Source organism: Amphiprion ocellaris, chromosome 22 (genome assembly GCF_022539595.1).
Source record: "Amphiprion ocellaris isolate individual 3 ecotype Okinawa chromosome 22, ASM2253959v1, whole genome shotgun sequence".
NCBI classification, from domain to species: Eukaryota; Metazoa; Chordata; class Actinopteri; family Pomacentridae; genus Amphiprion; species Amphiprion ocellaris.
In genome coordinates, this window is record NC_072787.1 from 5,783,218 (window position 1) to 5,796,700 (window position 13,483).

At 37.2% G+C, this 13,483-nt stretch overlaps 2 protein-coding genes across 2 annotated transcripts; both read left to right on the top strand.

The window, feature by feature from the left end:
* Positions 1–243: 243 nt before the first annotated feature.
* rgs9bp (regulator of G protein signaling 9 binding protein) lies at positions 244–5,050 on the top strand. Its single transcript, XM_023265475.3, has 3 exons — positions 244–745; positions 2,230–2,536; positions 4,084–5,050. Exons 1-3 carry the CDS (start codon positions 650–652, stop codon positions 4,458–4,460), a joined length of 780 nt encoding a protein of 259 aa, XP_023121243.1. The 5' UTR covers positions 244–649; the 3' UTR covers positions 4,461–5,050.
* Positions 5,051–6,625: 1,575 nt separating this feature from the next.
* mcur1 (mitochondrial calcium uniporter regulator 1) lies at positions 6,626–12,874 on the top strand. Its single transcript, XM_023265464.3, has 9 exons — positions 6,626–7,026; positions 9,672–9,788; positions 9,888–9,991; positions 10,741–10,842; positions 11,105–11,146; positions 11,339–11,410; positions 11,555–11,608; positions 11,789–11,903; positions 12,144–12,874. The coding sequence occupies exons 1-9, from the start codon at positions 6,750–6,752 to the stop codon at positions 12,197–12,199; spliced, it is 939 nt and encodes a 312-aa protein (XP_023121232.2). The 5' UTR covers positions 6,626–6,749; the 3' UTR covers positions 12,200–12,874.
* Positions 12,875–13,483: the final 609 nt, after the last annotated feature.

The window sequence follows — 13,483 nt, forward strand, 5'->3', positions numbered from 1 at the left end:
GTGCGTCACTATTTACTGTCTAATTTGATGACTGGAGTATCTTTTTTTCCCTCCATTTGTAAAATGAATTAATTCTGAATCAGTGCAATGAATGAAACCTATTGCCCCCATGCTGCTATGTTGCTTATATTAATAAATAAATTGACCTTTACAGTTGAGTGAATGAGGTGTAGCCAGTGTGGTGCGTTTGAGGTAACGGAGCCCTGCCTCCTCAGTTAGTGAAAGGGCCATTGTGGTAGACAGCCAGCTGCTCTCCTATCTCTCTCTGGTCTCAGTGATGGTTAATGAGATTAGCTGTTCGTCTAAGCCTGAGTCAGTGCAAAGGGGTCAATCACAGGATTAACACCTTGCTTAAGAGTTGCATCACTTTATTAGACTTTTTTCCTCTTTACTTTGACTTTCGTGCAATTGGCTCTTTGTCAAAAAAAATATTCCAGCCTCCAAAGCATGTTTAGCGCCTGTAATTGAGATTTAGTTGCACGAGTGGAATATTGGATCGCATCATGCTGCCTTGGGACTGAGTCGGTCAGCCACTGAATGAAGCATCTTCCAGGGGGAGAAGAGGAGCAGGGGCAGCCAGAGAAGTGAAGGGCTGCTGGGCCAAAATCTTGCCTGTGGCAGAGTCTGAGACTCTGGACAAGTCGTCCTCATGCCACTTGTAAATAACAAAGTGGGCGATAATAGCACAGTTGGCAAAGACAAGGCTTTGATTGATGGAGAGGCTCTGGTGGATTCCTTGATAAAGGTAAGCTGCTCTGAGTATTCAGTTTTTAGTCATGTTGTTCAGGACATAACAAATGCTGGGACACAATTTTGTTGTAATGTAGAAAAATCACACATTGTAGAATTTTTAACAGAAAAAAATCTATGAAGTTGCTACATTTTATAAACTGTAATCAGTACATTTTATATGTGAAATATGTGGCTTTTAGAACTATAAAACAGCAGTTTAGTATTGCATGGGAGTAAAAATGTCTAAAAAATTAGAACTTTTTTTTTTTTACCTGTTATATCATCTTCACCATGTTAATATTTTACAGACCGAACACACACGGATCACTGAAACATCTTTTCCCCCCCGTGGCTAAAAAAGCACTCTCATTGAAAAGAATTTCCTGCTCCACTGCATCTTTAGGACTCTTCTATGTTAGATAAAGCCATGACCATGCCAGGCATTTTCCCCAGTTAACCGCATCCATTTAGTTGTACTATACTATGTACTATACTGTTTTGTCTGTAAACAGCAGATTTATGTTATCATTTTTTAACATTAAAAAATATAGCTTTTATATTTAGATGTATATCTATACTAAATGTAATTTTTTCTTTATATAAACAGTTCATGGGTTGCACCTCATAGACTTGGATTGCTGTTTGCAGCCACAAATAAATAAAAAACAAGTAACTACTGGTCATGGTGTACTATAACATGTTAAACTGTGTCACATAGAAAACAAAGGAGAAGCACAATTATTACATGATTAAAGTTCAAATTACCAAAAGAGAATCTACACAAGTGGAACAGCACCAGTGATTTAATATTTTTTTGTGACAAATTTCATAATTTAAATAAATCTAAATTAACAGATATTTGAATATACAATAAAAAAATAATATAGCATAGCTGTAGTTACTTTTGTTGTTTTCCTTCTTCTCCTCTCCACACTATGAAAATGGGTCACGTGTGCTCTGTGTGCACAAGGTTGTTTTAGCTTATCTAGAAATAGATCAGTGATAATAAGATTATTTCTAATATTTTTAATGAATGAAAACCCGCCTGCTAATCCTCCAAGGTCAAACTAATGCCAGTGATGAAACAATGTGTTGCCATATTATACAGATCATAAAACCAGAACTGTAGCATTTTCCATATTTCCCTGTTATTGCTTAAGGAGGAACTACAGATTGATGCTGGTACTGATCATCATTTTTCAGAAACAATTCAGATTTTTTTTTTCTGTTACAGTAAACTATTTACATGTAAATGGATGTGTATTAGTGATGTGTTCAGTAATGGATAGCTGCTCAGAAACCAAGTAGACACACAATACATGATTAGGATTAGTGGTTTAGTGCATACTTGAACAGGTCATGTGGACAGTGAGAGCATGTTCATACCTATACAAGACAAAGAGGCATTCCTCTTTAAGCTCTAAGTTAAAGAAGCAAATTACAGACATTTACCTTCAGAGTTTATGAAATCTTTGTTGCCTGTTTTCCCTCCCTCAGGTGGTGGCATGCTACCGGCATCTGGCCTCGTGTGTTGGCAGCTGCACTGACAGCCTGCAGCTGCGGGATGAGCTGCGACAAACACGAGAAAAGGCCCAAAAGTTGTCAGTGGCCATCTGTCATCATCTGACCTCTCACCTCCGGAACAAGAGCCTGCCGGAGGAGCAGCGGAAGGAGATGGAGCTCCTCTGGGTGGCCTTCTCCTCCAGCCTAGAGCTCCTCCACGTTGACATGTGCAAGGTTTTCAAAATGGGGGACGTTTTCTCCCTGGCAGACACTGGTACCCTGGTGCAGACTGGCCTACAAGGTAAATGGAAGCCCTGCACATATTGTTCTGTATGCAAATTATATTCAGGAGGTAGAGGAAAACTGGTAAATGATATCAAATAATACTCAACCTGGACTTGCAATATGAAAACTTTGGAGATAATAAAGTAAGTGTTAGTTTATAATCTGCAAAATTATTGCAATTTCACGGATTATTTTGGTGTAAAAGGTATTTTCTTAATTCACTGAAATGATTGAGCACTGACATAGACAGATGTGAAAATGCAATCATGAAGTATTATCGTAAATAATAAAACTAGTGTGGAACCTGCTCTTCAGTCATAACAATTGTGATTTCACATTGCATTTACTATTTAAAAAAAGGAAAGCTGTTCCTTGATGATTCAACAGTTAGTTGACCAAAGTCAGCTTTAAATGATCGACCTTAAAGATCAACACTTTCTGTAATATTTGTTGAAGTTAAACTCTTATATTGACAGCTTTGGTCTACTACTTTAGACTTTTTCTTTTTTTGGTCTTAAGGCAGATGTTTTCCTTTTCCTTTTACGTTCCTCTTATATTGCTATAACTGTGGTCTTGTAATGTGTGATCATCTGGCTGATTTCTAAAACATTTCTTAGAGGGATGTATAGCTCTAACAGTTTGTTATTTGTAGCCATGTTGGCGACATGGCTGTATAGACATTAGGGCTACTACTGATCATTTTTACTGTTCATTATTCTATTAAAAAATGTAAAACTTTTTTCCTTCAAAAATTACATAAACCAATGAATCAATTATAAAAATAGCTTGCAAATATACACTTTTACATTTATTCCACAAGCCACTTTGTATTGTTGTTGTTTACAGTGTATTGGTGCTGTATTTGTAAATTTTCATTTTTTCATCCTTGTACATGTTGTACATATTATTATTCTTATTATCAATACTATACGTAAGTTTATTGCTGTAAGAGTTGTTGCTGCTGTAGCTATGTAAATTTCCCCCAGCATGGGGGGCAATAAAGGGTTATCTTATCTTATCTTATCTTATCTTATCTTATCTTATCTTATCTTATCTTATCTTATCTTATCTTATCTTATCTTATCTTATCTTATCTTATCTTATCTTATCTTATCTTATCTTATCTTATCTTATCTTATCTTATCTTATCTTAATTAGTTTATTAGTTGACAATGAATTTATTAATTGATTATTCCTTGCAGCTCAAAGGATGTTTGTCTGCAGGTTCATCTCACTGATCCAGGACAGATTCTCATAAATATTTGTACAGATATTCATGATTTCCTGATGATGAACCCTACTGACTTTGATAACAGTCTGACTTTTCCACTAGCGCCACCATGAGGAACACACTTGTGTTTTTGAATGAGTTGTATCAAGGCGGATTTTTTCCCCCAAATATTCATGTTCACCTCAGGATGAACGCAGCCCTGACCCGCTTTTCTGAAAATGATCAAAGGTTGTACTATTTTAAGTTTGTGCAACAGTTTATAAATGTTTTTTAACACTTAAATCAGTGAAAGTGACTGACGGAAATTTAAAATTTTCATTTTGCCAACGCAGGAGGAGGCAGTGAGGTGGCAGCTCGAGCACTCAGTATACCAGACCTGAACCAGGCTCAGCCTCCAGCCCTCCCTGCTGGCCTGGAGAGCCAGGAGCAGAGCACCCTGGAGCAGGAGATCAGCCAGATTGACCACATGATCGATGACATGGAGATGAAAGTCAACGTGTTGCGCTGGATGGTGGAGCCCCACGGTCCACAGTATGCAGACCCACTGAGCAGCACCGACAGCGCCTCCCTGGCTCTGCTCTCCGTGGACGAGGAGCGGCCTGGACACCAGCCTCTATGCCAGCGCAGTCACATCTTTGTGCTCTTATTGCTGTTTGCTGTTGTTTTTGTGGCAGCCACTTTATCTGTCTGTATATTCCTTTTCTCGTGAACAAAACCTTAATATAATCAAATTATTTTTCTGTACAGCCTCAGAGATGCTCAGTAACACCGTAAACAATGGCAAGCTTTGCATGTGCAGTAGTTTTCTCATTACACCTTATGTACAAAAACAGTTTTGTAATAGCAACTAAATTATTTATTTAGAACATAAGATCGACATCTACACTGAAATAAATGCGGATGGAAACCAGTTAATCCAAATCTGCCATACACTTTAAACTATCTTTGGTGAATAAAGGGACAATAAAAGCACACGGTGGCCACTTAGAACTGATTTCATCAAATGTAATTATTATACAGATGGTTTATTTTATGTTTATTTTTTTTGAAATACTGCTTCTATTTTCCTATACTTTCTCCTGATTAGTCTGTGAAAGGAACGATTTTGAATTTAAAAAGAGGCCAGGACACTTGTCACATTTTGTTCCTTGCTGCCACTGAGAAGAAATGCTGATGCTTACCCTTGACATGCTATGATAACTTCTTAAAATTCATTAACTATTTTGTATATAATCTGTGTTGTAGAGAACTTAGGATATATAGTATAGTTATGCAATATAAAAGTAACTACTTTGATAAGACAGTGTCATTTGTCATTCATTTTTACTGATTTGCACTGTAGTAAAGAGTTAAATCATGGTATGCAGAGCAACAAGAAATGTGCAGAACTGAAGTGGTTTTGAACTACTCATTGTAACAGACAGGCTTATGTGGATTCTGAACTACCGATAACTCAAAGGAAAACTTGATTATGCATTTAATGTACCTAGTAATGGAAGCAATGAAAGGATTAAAACTTGCCCCCTTCCACCCAAACTCAGCAACATACAAAGCTGAAGACAGGATCAGTCTGCAGGCTGACAGCTCACACACACCCACTCTAACTTTATCATGATCTCTAACACCTTCACTGTCATAATTAGATCTCATGCTGGGATTTCTTAAAAAATATTTAGATTACTTTCAGATGACCACAAGAAAATTACATTTTGACATAACCAGCATAGTTTTAGGTTCATGAGAAAACAGAACAACAATGTCATCATAAACACGTTTAAAATAATTGTGTGAAACCTTCAGGAAATGTCTTCTGAAGGTTTTGCATTTTGTGAAACTTTTAGAGGGCCTTCAGGGAAAGTTCCTTGAAAGACAAATGCAAACCTTTCAGGAAATGTTTCAAGAACGTTTCACAAAATAACCTCCAGAATCCATAGGAAACCTTTCCATAAAGATTCACTGCCAGTTTCACAAAATAACCTAAAGTAAAGTTCCATGAAGGTTAAATGCAAAACTTTCAGGAAATTTTCCCTAAAGGTTTCATAGAATAACCTTCAGGGAGCCTTCATAGAACCCATAGGAAACCATTAGAGCACTTCGTGACCCTTGCGAGGAGCTCAGAAAGTGTTGCCTGAAGGTTCTCTCAAGGGTATTTCGTGAAACCTCCTGGGAGTTTCCTGAAGGTTTTGCATTTAACCATCACACAGCTTTCCCGAAAGATTTTCTAAAGATTTACAAAATGCAAAAGTTTCAGGAAACTTTCCCTCAACGTTTTAACAAAATAACTTTGAGGTAACCTTCACAGAACCTTCGGGAAAAGTTCTTTGAAGGTTCTCCAAAGGTTTCCTTTAGATTATTTTGAAAAACCTTTATGGAATCTTTGGAAAGGTTTCCTATGGATTCTACAGGTTATTTTTGTGGAAGGTTTGCATTTGACTTTGAACTTTGACTTCAGTGAATTTTCCCTCTAGGTTTCATGAAATAACTTCCAGAGCAGGTTTCCTGAGGCTCCTCAAATGTTTTCTTTAGGTTATTTTGTAAAACCTTTAGAGGAACCTTTGGAGAACATTCTACGATGGTTCGTGTTACAGACCCGCTCATGTTGGCGGTATTGTTCCGTCTGTGGGGAAAAAAAAGCGGTTTTCAAAATAAAAGTCCACTGCTTCTTTCATATGTTTATTGGGACTACGAATGCACATGTTCTAACTGCTAGGTGGGCTCTATTCACCGCGTTTCCTTTTGAAATCTACAACTATGGCATCATGCCCAAATCATGAAAATTGTTCAGCTTTGTGTGACATTCCCTCGAGACCGATATGTGCGCTTTATTTTGAAAGTCCTAACTGGGGTTTGCTGATTGTGCTCCACCCTTGATGCAGCGGGGCAAAAACTAGGGGAAAAGTGGCGACAGAGGGGCAGCAGGGACAGTTTATCGTTTGAGGACCTTCGCGGGCGGAAGCAGAACGGTGACAGAAGTTTGTGCTGCGGAACACAAGCTTTAATGACGGCGCTGAAACAGTGTCAGACGAGGCTCAGACTTCGAGGTTTTAACCAGACAGTGAAGTGGTATGACGGAGCTTTGAATAGAGACAGAGCCTGCAGCTTGGTGGAGGCTCCGTGGAGTGTTTGTTCAGCCATGTCGAGGCTGACAGGTGTCCGGACATCAGCCTGTTTCCACCGTCTTACCGCTCCATCTTCTGGCAGCTTGGAGAAGCCGCCATTGAGACGGAGACTGAAGGTTGTCACTGTTTCTGCTGCAGCACAGAGGACCGCCAGAGGTAACACGTGTTATAGTCAGAGAACTAAATGTTACTGTAAACCTGTTTATGAGGCGTAACAACACAGTTTGTGTCTATTCACAGTGACGCATTAACTTATAAACTGCATAAACTCATTTCTTCCATTGGTGGGAGCGAGGCGCCCACTCACGCGACACTATATAGTTCCAGTTTTTACTGTTTTGAGAGTGAAAGTGAAAACTTAATACATGGAGTCGTTTACTTCTGCCATTCCTCAAGTCCCCTCACAACTAAATAGCCCCTAGCTTTACAAGCCACAGAGAATTAAAGTGTTATATATCAACATGAATCAACAGTAATCCAGCTCATGGATAATCCTGCTCCCTTTACCTGCTGCCTCCAGGTGAATCATTGAGAATGAGCAGCTGCATGACAGTCCACCAGGTTACATAACCTGCAAAGCACACCTAATGTTCTGCTGTTGGCTGCAAGAGTGAACACAAGAGGCTTCATGCACCCCCAGCATCTGAGGAACTTTATTATTATCATCAGAAATGTCACCACAACAACTGGAAAATCGTCCCCTTTGCAGCTAATCTGGCTAAAGTTACCATTAGCTTTGACTGTATGGTCCAAACTGTATTTACAGTCTGAAGATGAGGGACATTTAAAGATGGTGGGAGCTTTTAAGAGTGGTTTGAAACCAATGAACAAGAAAAGAGTGAGTTAACATGTTTAATGTTGCCTGCTGTGATTCCAACCTGAGCTCAGCAGTTGTTTACATCTGTTTGCTTAGCTCTGGGCTCAAATATACTGCATTTCAATACAGCCAAATTACCAACAAAGCTGTTCTTGAGTCTGTAAAAGTTTAAAACAAAAGCTGTGGCGAGAATTTGGTGGCATTTTCTTGTGAAATGGTTACTCGGAGAGAAACTCCTGGTTATACACACTCATTCATGCTGATGTTGGCAGCTGCGTGATCAATTGTTTTTCATAGACACAGAGTTTTCCTCTTGAAAGGGGTGTGGACAATAGTAGCTTAGCTGTATTTAAACTACAGATACTTAAATACCTTATTTAGAATGTGACTAATACCAGGAATTATACAGTCATGGAAAAGTGAGCTGTCTTTGTGGTATTGTTTTGTGAAAAATCCAAATACACTGTGCTGACATGTGAGGCTTTCTTCAATTTACTGAAAAGGGACACAATATGTAATCTTTATGTTTTATTTAAAGAGTGCCAGGTTTTGTCTTGTTAACTTTACGAGCAGAATCTCTCTGGAATATGAATGTGAAAGTCCTCTTTGTTGAGGTGATTTTTACTTAAACACTGACATCACTTTCAAGCAAGTCAGTAAAAATGAGATTTAAGAAGTGTTTTAAAAGACGTCACTGATTCTATGAGCCTGATCTCACCTGATCAGGTTGTTCCAAAGCTGAAGGGCCCTGATGGCTCAAGCCTTAGCTTTGGAACAACAAGTAGGGCCCCACCTGAAGATCTCAGGCAGCGAGCTGACTCATGTGGGGTCAACATTTTAGTTCCAAAACAAACAGGGAGACAGTGGACAGAAGTGGTGTTGTAATGTGATGCTGCAGCCTGTGAGGAGGCAAATGGCTGTGTTCAGTTACAGTTAGCAAGGATTAGGAACTGTGGAATGGAAACGACGTGTTGTAAAGCAAAAAATTCCTTACTGTGGTCACATCTGGAGATGGTGATACACAGTTTACATGAATGAATATTTAAAATAAGCTTATATGAATTGAGTGGTATACATTAATTAGCACAGCCCAGATTTGGTTTCATTTATCGTCTAGGTTTTGACAGTTCCTTTAGTTTTTGCAAACATGGACAGAAAATAAGACAGAATACAGACTATTAAACATAACTGCGCACAGAATAACCACACGTTCTAGTAAACACTTGTCAATCAGTGTTGGATATTTCTAAAGTCAAACCCTGATGTTAAATCCACAGTGTTTTCAAAATAAACTGTAGCCCAGATCCCACACTGTATTCACATAATATTATCATGTGCTTCCCTTTATTACAGGTCTGTCACCCTGACAGTGTTTTTGCTTTTTAAATATGAATCTTCACAAATCATCAAAAAATTGTCTATATGGTCGAAACTTGTAAATTTAGGTTCAGGAATTCTGTAATCAAGCATTTTCTCCAGTTGTTGTTTTTTTGCGTGTGTTAATGTAGGACACCAGATATGAAGTGCTGTGAAGGGCTATTATATAATACTATGCATATAATAGTTCTAAATATAAAAAAAATAGTAGTACTGTTTAATGTCGTTTTTTTCAGTATGAAAAAATGAAGTACTACACCATGTAAAGCATGTGATAATCAGTAGCATGTGAGAAAATGTCAGAGCTAAAGTGTTGATTTACATCATTTACAAATATATATTACATTAAGATTCCTGCTGAAGATACAGCCCAAATAAAATGCATATTTTAATTCACTTCAGTGATAAAATAATAGGTGCAGACGGCTTAGATAAAGAATGTATAATTTATATAATATGCTGTTTCTTAACAAAGGATAGAAGACTCAAGGTAGGTTCAGCAACAGAATAATATTCAGTTTAATTTTAGACAGTGTTCAAACAGATATGTAGTGACATGATAATATATGGAACGATGGATAATAATTAATTGATTTCTTTATTCCAGATCTAAGGACCTCAGTCACAGCCCCCCAGTATGATCTGAAACCAGATGTACCGAACTCTGAAGGCCGGAGGCTGTTTTTCGATACACATGCGGTGGTGCGACTGCTTGAGGAAAACGGTTTGGTTTCTTCTAAAACTTTAACAGCATAAACCTTCTTTGTTATTACCACGCCGTGTTGATTCATGTTGTAGAATAACATGTTCTCTTCGTCAACAGGTTTTACTACTCAGCAAGCTGAAGTGTTGGTTAAAGTACTGGTGACGATGACAACCTCCAACATGGATGTCATTTATACTGACATGGTAACCAAGGTGCAGCAGGTGAGACTTTAGTGGGAAGTTTAGATATTGTACATGTCAGGATGAGGAGTAAACACTGTGTGCAGCCTCTGTTTGTGTTTTCTGTGTGTCTCTAGTCCTGTAAAAGTCACTGAGCCAAGATCAACATGTTTAGAAAGCACTACTAACTTTGTAGTTGAATACAAATTGCAAAGTTTGGTCATGTAGTTAGAAAATCTAGAGGCTCTTGTGAGCATTAAGAGCTGATTTGGAAATGTAGTTCCAGCGGCAGGAATGTCTGAGGAATCTGGTGAATAAAGAGCAATTAATTTACATCTCTCTTGAATTGCTTTTCCCAGATTAGGATTTAGACGGTATTGAGATTGATTGTGTAATGTGTAGACAGAGGAGAAATAAAATGGCAAAATTCAAATTTTAAAAAAAAATTTAAAAAAATTTGCTTAATTTTTCTCTCTATGATGTTTTAATGTACACTTTTAATGTGATATAACAATAAAACATCCAAACAAGAAATTCTTAGAGTAAGAGTTTATAGTAACTTAATTGGGAGAGTTAAGTTACTATAAACTCTAGAAAAAATCCAGCATTGGTACACCATTGAGATTTCAAAGTACCACCCATACTAAATTATTACTTAAATTTTTTTTTCAGGTTCCATATTTGTTAAAAGAATTTACCACCCTCTTTGTATGTTAAGGACTGTGTGTCAGTAACTTGCTCTACAGTACTTTTCTTTTAAACTTTCTTGATAACTGATGTGATTTTGGCAGGAGATCATGTTGCAGCGTGTGATGTCTCAAATTGCAGCTGTAAAGAAGGACATGATCATCCTTGAGAAGAGTGAGTTCTCTACTCTGCTGGCAGAGAATGAGGTAAAATGTTCACCAGGTCGCTTAAGCTGTTTCAGAAAAGTGATGGTTGCATCTAAGCTCATTTCTGTTCTAAGGACGTCTGTGGTCACATCCATGTAGACAAAAAGCAGTCAGATGACACAGTTAAAGTTGACATGAACTGAATTCAGCCACCAAACATAAGCAATTAATACACAAATGTAAATGACTGTGCAGTGTGTTTGTTTAACCATTTCCTTCTGTTTGGAACCCAGTATTTACAATATTTTCGCTTTTTCCCCAGAAACTCAAGATCCAGTTATTACAGCTCAAGGTCCAACTGGCTGTAAGTGGTTACTGTCATTTACTTAAAGCAGTTCCTGTTTAAATTGCAGAGCTTCAATGTTAAATTTACCTTTATCTATTGCATGATCTTATTTTTTTTTTTAAATGAGATGATTAGCATTACATTAAAAAAACATTTTAACAGTCACAATGTTTTGACTTTCCTTTGTGTGTCTCCTTTACCACGTTGCAGGACGTCATGAATCAAGTGCGCTCGGACACTATTTTGGATATGAATTTGGAGAAAAGTCGTGTGAAAGAGCTGGTACGTGTAAAATGCTCGACCGTGGCACAGACAGCTTATTTTCCTCATGTTCTGTCATATATTAAGATAGCATAACATAAGATGAGTGAAAAATCGATTTTTATAATAAAGGGGTCTTAAAAAGAGTCCTGTTTATGTTTTCAGAAAGCAGAGCATGAGAAGAAGCTTCTAGAAGCACGAACTGAGATCATGGAAATGGTTTGTATATGTGTTGAACACCAACAGAACCTTATCTGTATAATATGTGATCATGGGCATGCAGTGATTTGGCCTAGTCTCAGTAGTTCATAAAGGTTTTTGCTCTGCTATAAACATGCAGTCTGGTAGGATTTTATTGGAGCTTTTCTTTATTTCCTTTGTATATTTTTCTCTGTACAGACTGCAGAACAGGATCGCCATCTGACTCAGACAAACATGAAGATAGACACTGAAGTGGCTGGTTTGAAAACTATGTTAGAGTCTCACAAACTGGATACTATCAAGTACCTTGCAGGTAGGATGAGGCACTTGGTTATTTTGGTCTCATCAAAGGCAAATGCAGCAACATATATACAGTAGACATGCTTGTTATTCTGCACATCTCATTCATGTAAATATGTTTCAATACTTTATTTAAACACACATTGATAAATAGTTGATAACGAATTCAGAGAATACAAGTAAAGTTACTAAGAGTCACGAGACTCACTGAAGCCAGCAGACTAATGATTTCTTTTTTTTTTCTGTCTTTCAGGTTCAGTGTTCACCTGCCTCACTGTAGTGTTGGGTTTCTATCGTATTTGGATGTAAACAGGACCTTGAATGTTGACTATGTGACCTATGCTAACATTTGAAGGTTCAATGCATCCTTCCAAATCGAACAACATTCAAAGACTAACTGTTTTTCGCTCTGACCTCACTTTGTTGGATTAATTTGCATTTACTGGTGCGATCATATTCTTTCCTCAGAAGAACAAACAATGGAAGAACAGCTCTCCCACCTGTTCACTGGTGGACATTTTGTCCCCTTGCACTGTTGTTTTTTTGTTTTTTTTTTGGTGGTCCATTGCTATTCCTGGGCTGCTGGAACAAAGCTGATAAATGCACTTATTAAAAATATTGTATGTTTTATTCTGACTGATGCCGTTTGAAATTGAGGATGAACTTTTTTAATGCCATGCATTTTTGTTATATGCTTATATTTCAAGCTGTAGCTGCTGGAGATAAATTTGAAGGTGTTTCTGAATGTTAATATCTCTGGTACACTTATATAACTATTTAACTTGTGGTTTCAGAAATGCTACAAGATTGTTGGATATTATTTATTATTTAAATAAAGTTAATTGTACATAAATGTAAACTTTGTGTGAACAATTAGTTTTCATTTGTGGAACTGTGTAAAGCTCATGTTGATTTAATGTATTATGTTTGGGTTTTAAAATATATTGACAATCCTTAAGCAATAAAGTGATGAGAAACAAATGAGTTATGTGTGTTGCAACGCCGTTATCTGGAAAAGTTATTTTTTGTAACAGTGATATTTTCTATGATGAGCAGGGAGTAATTTTCAGGGGAAAGTAAAGTTTTCTTGAGGTAAACATTTTCCAGAAAAGTAAGTGGCAGATGTGCCAAAAAGTGATCATGTACCATACATGGATTGTGTACCTTTTAATATACGGTTGGACTAAACGGTTTTAACCTCAAAAGGCACAAAACTCTCTTTGGTTATAGTAAAGGTATGTCTTTGTGAAATTTAAGCATTTCCTGTAACCAAACAGCTGTGACTAAACACACATTGGAGTATTTTGAATGATTGTAGACAATAAAATGGTATTCTTTCCAGTGTTTAAGCTGTAAGTGTTTAGTACGTTATTATCCTTTTGTAGACTGTAATTAATGTGATTTACTGATGGTGTTCATATAGAAATTAAAAATGTGTCTCTTTTGCAATTATCCTATGGGTTATAATTAAAATATAACCTTCACGAATGAAATCAAGTCATTTTGATTAATTACATTAAAGTGACAGTGTAGGAGGTGCAATCATCTTTTTGGCAAGTGAAAAACTCCTTTATATAAATTAAATTGATCCAT

What these genes read in the sequence shown, in the direction of transcription:
- rgs9bp (XM_023265475.3), top strand. Translation starts at nt 650, where the DNA reads ATGCCACTTGTAAATAACAAAGTGGGCGATAATAGCACAGTTGGCAAA. An exon ending in TGGTGGATTCCTTGATAAAG is followed by an intron (nt 746 to 2,229) that starts GTAAGCTGCTCT and finishes TCCCTCCCTCAG; the next exon opens with GTGGTGGCATGCTACCGGCA. An exon ending in GGTGCAGACTGGCCTACAAG is followed by an intron (nt 2,537 to 4,083) that starts GTAAATGGAAGC and finishes TTGCCAACGCAG; the next exon opens with GAGGAGGCAGTGAGGTGGCA.
- mcur1 (XM_023265464.3), top strand. Translation starts at nt 6,750, where the DNA reads ATGACGGCGCTGAAACAGTGTCAGACGAGGCTCAGACTTCGAGGTTTT. An exon ending in AGCTCAAGGTCCAACTGGCT is followed by an intron (nt 11,147 to 11,338) that starts GTAAGTGGTTAC and finishes ACCACGTTGCAG; the next exon opens with GACGTCATGAATCAAGTGCG. An exon ending in AAAGTCGTGTGAAAGAGCTG is followed by an intron (nt 11,411 to 11,554) that starts GTACGTGTAAAA and finishes TTATGTTTTCAG; the next exon opens with AAAGCAGAGCATGAGAAGAA.